Raw genomic sequence first — 9,329 nt, forward strand, 5'->3', positions numbered from 1 at the left:
TCTTTGTTGTACATGTAGCAGTTGAAATTGTACTTCCCTCTAGGGTCTTTCAGCACACTTATCCCTGGTTATGGGTATGCACTTTGTTGTACGTCGCTCTGGATAAGAGCGTCTGCCAAATGCCATTAATGTAATGTAATGTAATGTACAGTACTAATCCGATTAATACACTTACTGTCTAACTAACAAACCAATATTTCTTCACTCTTCACTCTATGCAAATGTCTACTCCCTAATCTAGACCTGTATGTTTTACATGTGTGTGTACGTGCATCCAGTCCACATTTTTGTCTCCCCCTGTTATTTTATTATTACCTTATGTTTCCCCACCTGTTGTCTATTTGTTTAGCCCACCTTTCTCCCAAGCCCCGCCTAGATTGTCACCTTCCCTCATGTATTTATACCTCAGTCTCCACAGTACTCGTTGTCAGAACGTTGATCATATTCAGTGCCGAGATGTAAGTACGCCAGTTTATTGAGATTCTTACGACACCCCTTTGTTTTGATTTCCGAGTTTGCCTTGCCCTCTTGTTTTGGTTGCCTATCAGTTGCCTACATTTTTGGATTATCCCTTGGTCTGCTTTTGGGTCCTCGGTACTGTACATAACCGCACATAGTCAGTAGCTTTAATGTTACCAAGATACCGTTTTTACTAAGGCACCGTCTTTCCCGTTTTACTGCCTTCCAAATGTGCATCAGGGCGGCCTGTAGCGTAGTGGTTAAGGTACGTGACTGGGACCCGCAAGGTTGGTGGTTAGATCCCCGGTGTAGCCACAATAAGATCTGCACAGCCCTTGGGCCCTTGAGTAAGGCCCTTAACCCAGCATTGCTCCAGGGGAAGATTGTCTCCTGCTTAGCCTAATCAACTGATTCACTTTGGATAAAAGCATCAGTGAAATGACATGCAATTTATTGTAACCGACATCATGATGATAATACACATTCTTGCTTTGTCCAAAATCACATTCCCACCAGCTCTGATGCACGTGTTACTTATCCAGTCACTTCATGTTATTCTTCTGAAACTAAACAAGCCTGTAAATATTGGTATTATGTTGGGGTACCATGGCAGGGATTGCCCTACAGCTTGTAGTTTGTTCTGCAGAACACAGTCCATGACTTGGCCTTAAATATGGTCAAACAATTTGTTTTTTTTCTTTGTCCATAAACATCTAATTATCTCATGAAACAATATATGATATAATGTATGATATACTATGTAATTCAGATTAGTCATAATTGGTGCAGTTTTGAGGCTCTCGGTTCAATGTGTGCTAAACCCGGCAGTGTGGCATGGAAATTGGAATGCTCGGAGTCTACTGTATGCAGAACAGACTCAGAACATTCCATTCCATTTTCCATATGCTTAGCCCTTATTCCATGCCACAATTGTGCCCTTTGTGTTAATTTAGAGGAAGATAAAACCCAGGGTTTGCATAATGCATTTTTGTTTGGTGGTTTGCTAAGAGCATTTGTTTACTGAATAGCCTTTTGTAAGTGAGCTCAGAGAACTGTCTTGATGACAAATTATTTGTCATTCTTAATGTCATCCTGTACATTAACATTATTAATTTATTTTTAGTCTTAGTAGACTAGTAATGCATATTGTTTTTTTGTTTTGTTTTGTTTTTTGCACGTGAAACAATAATAAACAACAAACAAACATAAATAACTGCCCCGCATCTGTCTAAGCCCCGCGTCCATCTGGACGTCCATCTGAAAACCCTGCATCTGTCTGAAGCCCCGTCTCCGTCTGGACATCCATCTGAAGCCCTGCGTCCGTCTGAAGCCCCGTGTTTGTCTGAAGCCCTGCGTCCATCTGAAGCCCCACAACTGTCTGAAGCCCCGCGTCTGTCTGAAGCCCTGCATCCGTCTGGACGTCCATCTGAAGCCCCGCGTCCGTCTGAAGCCCCGTGTCTGTCTGAAGCCCCGCGTCCGTCTGAAGCCCTGCGTCCGTCAGTCACCTGTACTTTCCCAGTTTCCCTAATTTTTCCTGTTGCGCTGATCATCCCTGTACCTCTGCGCTCTACCTTCCCTTGTTTCCACTCACCCTTCCGCTTTTTGTTTTCTCTCATTTATATCGCTGCCCCTCACCTGTTCATTATTTTCTGTTCCTCAGTTCGCACACCTGATTCTCGTTTCCCCTTGTTATCGGTTCTATATATACTTGTCTGTTTCGTTTGTTTCCCTACCCCGGTTCAAGCCTTATTTTCCATCCCTGGTTTCCTGTCTGTTTTTCTGGTTCTGATCCCTGCCCAGCTTGGTACTTTCCCTTGCTGGACTGTCTACTGGTTTTATACAACCGTGTATATTCCTGCCTTCTTCACATCATCCCTGAGTCTGCATTGGTTTTTCTGTCCCGTATCTTGTCAGGATTGAAATAATAAATCTAGAACTTCCTATGGGTCTTTAGTAGGGCTGGCCCGAGTAATTAGAAAATTCTACTATTCGTTGGTATTCAAAGCTCAGTCTTCAGAAGCTTTTTTTTGCAACAAAACTATTGGCAAAAGTATCTTAAATTTCAATACATTTTGTCAGCAAATTAGTATTTTTTTTTAGATATAGCAATTATTATTAATACATAGAAAATTTGGTAAATAGAAATTAAAAGCTCATTTTGGATAGGCCTAATGCATCATTAATTGGTGCCATGCATCCACTTTGCCTCAGAGCTGCTTGAATAGGCTAGCTGAAGATGCCAAAGAAATCAGCAGAGTAAATGGTAGGCATCTATATTGCGTCTTTATCCAAAGCGCTGTACAATTGATGCTTCTCATTTACCAATTCATACACTCACACCAACGGCAATTGGTTGCCATGCAAGGCACCATCCAGCTCATCAGGAGCATTTAGGGGTTAGGGACACTTTGACACAGCCTAGGTGGGGGATCGAACTGGCAACCTGTGTGAACATTTTAAATGATCAGCTCAGTAGCCAAATATGCAGATATTGCTTGTTTCCTGACGTTAGGCCTATTTTGTTTATTTCTCCAAGCTAATACAGACCGTTTCATTTATTTATTTTAAGCCTATTTTATCTCTGTCATTGCACTGTAACACATGATTCTTAGGCTATTCTGTTTGCTATTTATTTGTTTCACACTGTCTGTATCTATTTCATCTATCCATTTATCCTCTGTTGTCTATCGATCGATCGATCTGGTGTATTGAAGCGATTTAAGGTAACGTCAGTGTACGGCCAGAATTGGTGCATGTGCAGATGGAGATTGGCGGAGGTGTCAAAACAAAGCTCTCGTTCTCAAAAACTACTCCTCGTAAAAATGTGAACTGGGTATGGAAATGCTCAAAATACTTTCAGGTTGTCAAACATATGATAAAAAATATATCGGATATTGTTGTCAAAAGATATAGCAAATTTAGGTAAAATATCCTATTCCCACGATGTTATTCTTACCCCCGAGGGCGTGGCTATGGCAGTGATGTTTCGATCTGGGTTTAAATATATGGCATATTTTGGAGCTACTTCCTTTGCTGCACGTGCTACACAGCAGTCGCTTTCAGCTCAAAAGTTACTGCTGTTTGGAGCGCCAGAAATGCAGTAATGCTGCAGTAATAAGTGTAGCATTCCGATTTGAGTGGCGTTCTGTTCTTCATGATGTGATGTAGTTGTGTGGTGTTCGAGGAACTTAAAATTTAAAAAAATGTTCTCAAACGTCCATATCACCCATGTGAGCAAGTACCATGTGCTCTACCTTTTGCAGCAATGACTACCTGCTGTTAAAATAGATGGGCATTTGGGTGATTTTCAGTGAAGTGTTTTCAGTGAAGTAGTCTTCCCTTTCTTTCATATTAGGCTTAAACTGCTGTACTACATTTAGGTTGATATTTAAAACAACTGGAAGTTCAAGTAAGAACCTTAATTATTTGCCACTAAAATTGCAGTGTAGCCACAATAAGATCTGCACTCTTTTTGCAGGTGGCTGCCAGGTGCGTTTGGGAGAATATGATAGGTATAATGAGAAGTCTTATTTTTGCCCTGCACCAGTTAATTCGTAAGTTGTAAATTCTGTTTTTTTAAATTTTCTGCTTTTCCACTGTCCAAAATTATCGGAACTCGCACTCCTCACTGCTGATGTGAACAGGAGGCCCATGCCTCCATTTCCACCATATTATAAGAATATGTACAGTATATCTTCCTGAAACTTGGCAAAAGTTCATTATATTTTAAGTATGTTATCAGTAAGATATAAAACTAAATATTGCTCATACATGGTTGACACATTGAGCAATGTATCAAACCTAATTCTGAAGAGCAAGTGTCTAAATGTTTGATTTAGGCATTCAGGTTCCTGTGCATGCAGTATCCATCATATTTGAATACATTGAAACATCAATATTGCTATAAATTAATTCAACTACAAAAATGCCATGTACCTTCTCTATTTGTATGTATGAGCACGTGCGCTTGCATGTGTGTTTGTGTGCTGCAACATAACTGCCGTCAGAGCTGGTTTAGTATGCGTTGAAGTTTGATCAAAATGCTCATATTGAAAACCAGGAATGTTTCGAATAATGATGAAGTTTGATTTAAATGCTTTTATTAAAACTGAAATGGTTAGAATTGAGAATAAGTGAATAAGTCAGCATGAGCAATTAGAACTGTATGTCTGTTCAAACACATTGAGCTGCAAAGTACAGTGCAGAGAACACTTTATCAAGTGTTTAAAAAGCCATGGCATTGGATAGACCTGTTTTGACTAAGTGATGCCGGTCAAGCAATGTGGGTCTTTCCAGAGAAATGTTTTGAGTTAGTGATCACCAGCCCAATTTGCCTGCATCATTATACAGGCGAAAGGTTAAGACAGCTCAGCTTTCATAGAGTGACAGAAAATATTAAGGCGGGTTAAGAGAGACAATGTGATGTCATATGACAAATGATTGGTTAGCTATAATGTATAAAGTCTAGGATACTTCCATTACATTACATTACGTGGCATTTAGCAGACGCTCTTATCCAGAGCGACATACAACAAAGTGCAAATGAAACAAGAACAAGTGCCAAGAGGACCTGAGAGGACAGTACAGTTCCGAGTCCTAGTGTAAACATACAGAAATTCAGAACCCTTGAAGAGTACAATCAACTTTCAAACTAGCATACCACAGTTGGCAGCTAGAATACAAGAATACAACAGCCAATAAAAACAACAATACCTATACAAGTAATGATATCTATATCTATATCTATATCTATTTCTGATACGCAGGTTTCAGCCCATATCTCTGCTTGCCTGAGGGACATCCAGAGCTGGATGGACAACCACCATCTAAAGCTCAACCCAGGCAAGACTGAAATGATATTCATCCCTGCTAATACCTCTCCCCATCTGGATCTCTCCATTTCCCTCGGGGATACCACACTCACGCCGTCACCCAGTGCAAGGAACCTCGGCGTGGTGATGGACAGCAGACTGTCCCTTTCCGAGAACATTGCGGCGGTGACCCGGTCTTGCAGGTTCTTCCTATACAACATACGGAGAATCCGCCCCTTTCTCACCCCCTACTCGACCCAGCTCCTGGTCCAGGCGATGGTTCTGTCCCACCTGGACTACTGCAATTCCCTCTTGGCTGGCCTCCCAGCGTCCGCCATCAGACCCCTCCAACTCATCCAGAATGCAGCAGCTCGTCTGGTCTTCAACCTTCCCAAATACTCGCACGTCACCCCCCTGCTTACTACCCTCCACTGGCTGCCTGTCATGGCTCGCATCAAATTCAAAACATTGGTGCTAGCCTTCCAAGCAGTTAAGGGGTCTTCCCCAGCTTATCTACAAAAAATCATCAGACCCTACACCCATGCCAGACCTCTTCATTCAGCCTCCACAGGCCGCTTGGCACCTCCCCCTCTCCGAACCTCCACCTCACGCTCACGACTGCTGTCTGTTCTGGCTCCACGGTGGTGGAACGAACTCCCCGTTGAGGTCAGAACTGTAGAATCTCTCCCCACCTTCTAATGCAAGCTGAAGACACACCTCTTCAAGCAGCACCTCTCCCCATCCCCCCCTACCTCCCTGTGAACCTTAATTGTTGACTCTGTGACTTGCTTTGTGTATCGGTATTTTTTAGTTGGCTAGGTAAGCAGTGTTTTGATAGTTAACTTTGGTCACTTTTGCTCTGTTTGTTTGTTTCTTGTTTAAAAAAAAAAAAAATAATAATAATTGGCCCTCGTCCTTATCTTTGTTGTACAGGTAGCAGTTGAAATTGTACTTCCCTCTAGGGTCTTTCAGCGAACTTATCCCTGTTTATGGATATGCACTTTGTTGTACGTCGCTCTGGATAAGAGCGTCTGCCAAATGCCAATAATTTAATGTAATGTAACATAAGTGCCATTACAGTCTAAGGCTAATCATGGTGATTGTGATTAGAAGCAGCTCGTTCAATTCCTTTAGATAGAAAAGGAAGAAGAGATACCAAGTGGTAGTTCTGGATGATAGAGGGGTCCAGGGTAAGCCTTTTTAGCAGCGGGGTGATGTGGGATTTTTCAATGACTGTCAGAGCCCCATCTTTGTCATCTTCCTCCCTAGTTATCTAGCTGACTTTTAAATGTCACCACCAAAGCTAGTTAATGGTTAAGTTACATCATACAAAACCAAAATGAGACACTAAAAATGTTTAACTGGGCCGACATAAAAAAAGGTGTTTGTGGGGGAAAAGAAATAAACGGCAGATCAAAATTCCTCTTCAAAAATTGCTCTTTGTCAGGGTTGTTTGGGGGGTGAAGCCGATCCAAGCATGTGCTGGGTGCCACCTGCATGTATAGCATTACTGCATTGTCTATAGCATTCTCAGCACCACTGTGCTGCCACACAAAATAAAATCTTGAAACAGCAATCTTTAAATTGTACTTATAAGTAGTTCTGCAGCACCGTTACAACTATATTTAGTGCACAAAATACAAGCAATGACTGCTGACTGACTCCTTGGAGAAGAGAACCAAATATTTTTTGTAGTGTGTTTTGAATATGCATAATGCATATCAATAACACTGTAGGCTATATGTTCAAACAATGTAGGTTATAACGTGGATCACTGAGGTGTCCCTTATGCAATTCTTTAATGTGATTCTACATGACACAAGGAGGCATTTTACTTTTTTTACATTTTACTAATTTTTATTTCAAAGAGCAAATTAATCGTCTCGCGGTCGTATGCCTCTGCTAAGCAGTCGAATTGCAGTTTACATCCCTGTCTGCGCAAACTAATTTGTGTTACCTATAATGTAAACAACATTAAATGTTTTCTGAATATTTAGTTAAAGGCAGAGAAGTGGAATGATAAAACCAGGAAAAGTATTTGATTAGAAAAAATGTTGTAATCAAATTGAACAAGTTTAACCAACAGTGTATGAATTTATTTTATTTGCACCATCCTCGAGTAGTCGAGGAGGGTTAGGGTGGCTGTGCAGGTCACAGTGCTGCTTAGTTGAAGAGGAAGAAGGAGGCCAGAGGCACCAGGAGGAGGAAGAGGATGCTCTGTCCGATGCGCAGGGCGTTGTTGCACAAGTTTCCCTCACAGCAGTCCCCAATGGCCGCCGCAATCAGGGATCCAGAACAGAGACTTTGGGAAACGCATCCCTTCACCATCCCAACTGCAGGCACTTCAGAAACAATAGGAAGAAAATGTAATTTTCAAGAAATAATATTGATGCATCTGCTTAAAGTTACCCTAGTTACCCTAGGTTAAAAAATTTTTTTTAAATGTCTGTGTTAATATTTAACATGGTAATTTGTACTCTTGGTTTTGTGCATTTGGTTTGCCGATCCAGGGTACAGTCTGGCAAACCGAGCGCACAATTTGCAAAACTGAGTGTACGGATTTCAGAATTATTATTTGTTTTACCAAGGGACCTACAGGGGCTCCATTTTAACCTGCAGATTCAGTAACCAATATTTAATATTATTGCAATTCAAATTCAATAACTCCTCCAAATTACTATAGCCATAATAATTTACCAGGTGGACATAAGTTCTCACATGTAAAGGGTAGGAATATGCCTCATCACTAAAAACAGATGTATAATGAATAATTCTGATTGAATGTGGTATTTATTGGTTTCAATACAATACATTTCAGCTATAAGATGTTTTTTACAGAATGGTTTCCTTCTGTCAGAACATTCCGGTTTGCTTCATGCAAAACAACATCAATGCCCAAATAATTAGTTAATAATGATTGATAATTAATTAATAATGATCAATGCCCATATTTTAGTTACATTCGTGCCATGTCTATTCCCAGCATAAAATTACAAGATAAGATAGTTCTCACATGTGACCATAAAGCAGCGATCTTCACTTCCCTTGCACTCCAAAGTACTTGTGCAGTTATCATCAGCTGCACAGGTGAAACACTTTTTTCCATTGGTGCTGGATTCTGGTAATGCTATAACAGGATAATAATATAATGTGTTAATTCTGGACATTAAGCAAAAAAGAGACTTAAGAAGACGCAGGGAGCTCTACCTTTTCATAACCAAGTTTCATAACAAAGTTAAATGGGAAACATTCAAGTTATGTGAGCTTGGAGTTGATGTCTAATTGTGAATCACCGGACTACCAATAAATCAGCCATTGGTTAATTCAGAGGTAAACCGCGACCTAATGAGGGAAATTAAACCATTGAACAAAAATTTCACTTAGCACCCTGTAATTCTCTTGTCAAAATGTAAATATGGAATATTTACCTGGTGGTTCTTGACTGTTGCACAGGTCGGATTCACAGCATTGGGTCTCAACAGTTGTCATAGAGATTCCAGTGTTAAAAGATCCACTGAGACACTGAGCTGGTATGGCGCATGTCTTCACCTTTGTAGTATTCTGGATCCCTCCTAAAGACCAAAAGACAGACGGGTCAAGAAAGATCAAAAATAAAAATCACAATCAACAAAGACAATTTGTCTCCATGTGAAATATGCAACACTGCTGTCGCCGGGAGTTGTATATCTTCATCCATCAAATAACGCAATACAGTGTCGCTTATTTAACTGGAGGATGAGTGCATTGATTTTTATATATATTTAAAAAATCTAAATCAAAGCCTGTTACATATAAAACACCCTGTAGGGGACATGAGTTTTTGGTCTAAATCTCATACATTTTTTGTCACCCATTTTATGTCAAAAAAACTTTATGTTAACTTTTTTGCCAGGCCTCAGGAGATTATATCATTTCTAATGTGTGTTTCACTTCAAGGCAAGTCTCAACAAGCCTGTTTTTCCTTATCAACCAAACCACTAGACAAAAAAAATCTATATCTTGCACATAATTATTTACACATAACCCATGACAAACTGAAAGACTGAAATCCTCCTCATC

At 40.4% G+C, this 9,329-nt stretch overlaps 1 protein-coding gene across 1 annotated transcript; it reads right to left on the reverse strand.

Annotated features, from left to right (window-relative positions):
* Positions 1–6,961: 6,961 nt before the first annotated feature.
* LOC133127562 (urokinase plasminogen activator surface receptor-like) lies at positions 6,962–8,973 on the reverse strand. The gene is made up of 3 exons (XM_061240541.1): positions 8,699–8,973; positions 8,284–8,397; positions 6,962–7,612 (listed from the first exon to the last, which is right to left on the reverse strand). The coding sequence occupies exons 1-3, from the start codon at positions 8,757–8,759 to the stop codon at positions 7,434–7,436; spliced, it is 354 nt and encodes a 117-aa protein (XP_061096525.1). The 5' UTR covers positions 8,760–8,973; the 3' UTR covers positions 6,962–7,433.
* Between the last annotated feature and the right edge of the window lie 356 nt (positions 8,974–9,329).

The sequence above is a fragment of the Conger conger genome, chromosome 1, assembly GCF_963514075.1.
Source record: "Conger conger chromosome 1, fConCon1.1, whole genome shotgun sequence".
Classification (NCBI taxonomy): Eukaryota; Metazoa; Chordata; class Actinopteri; order Anguilliformes; family Congridae; genus Conger; species Conger conger.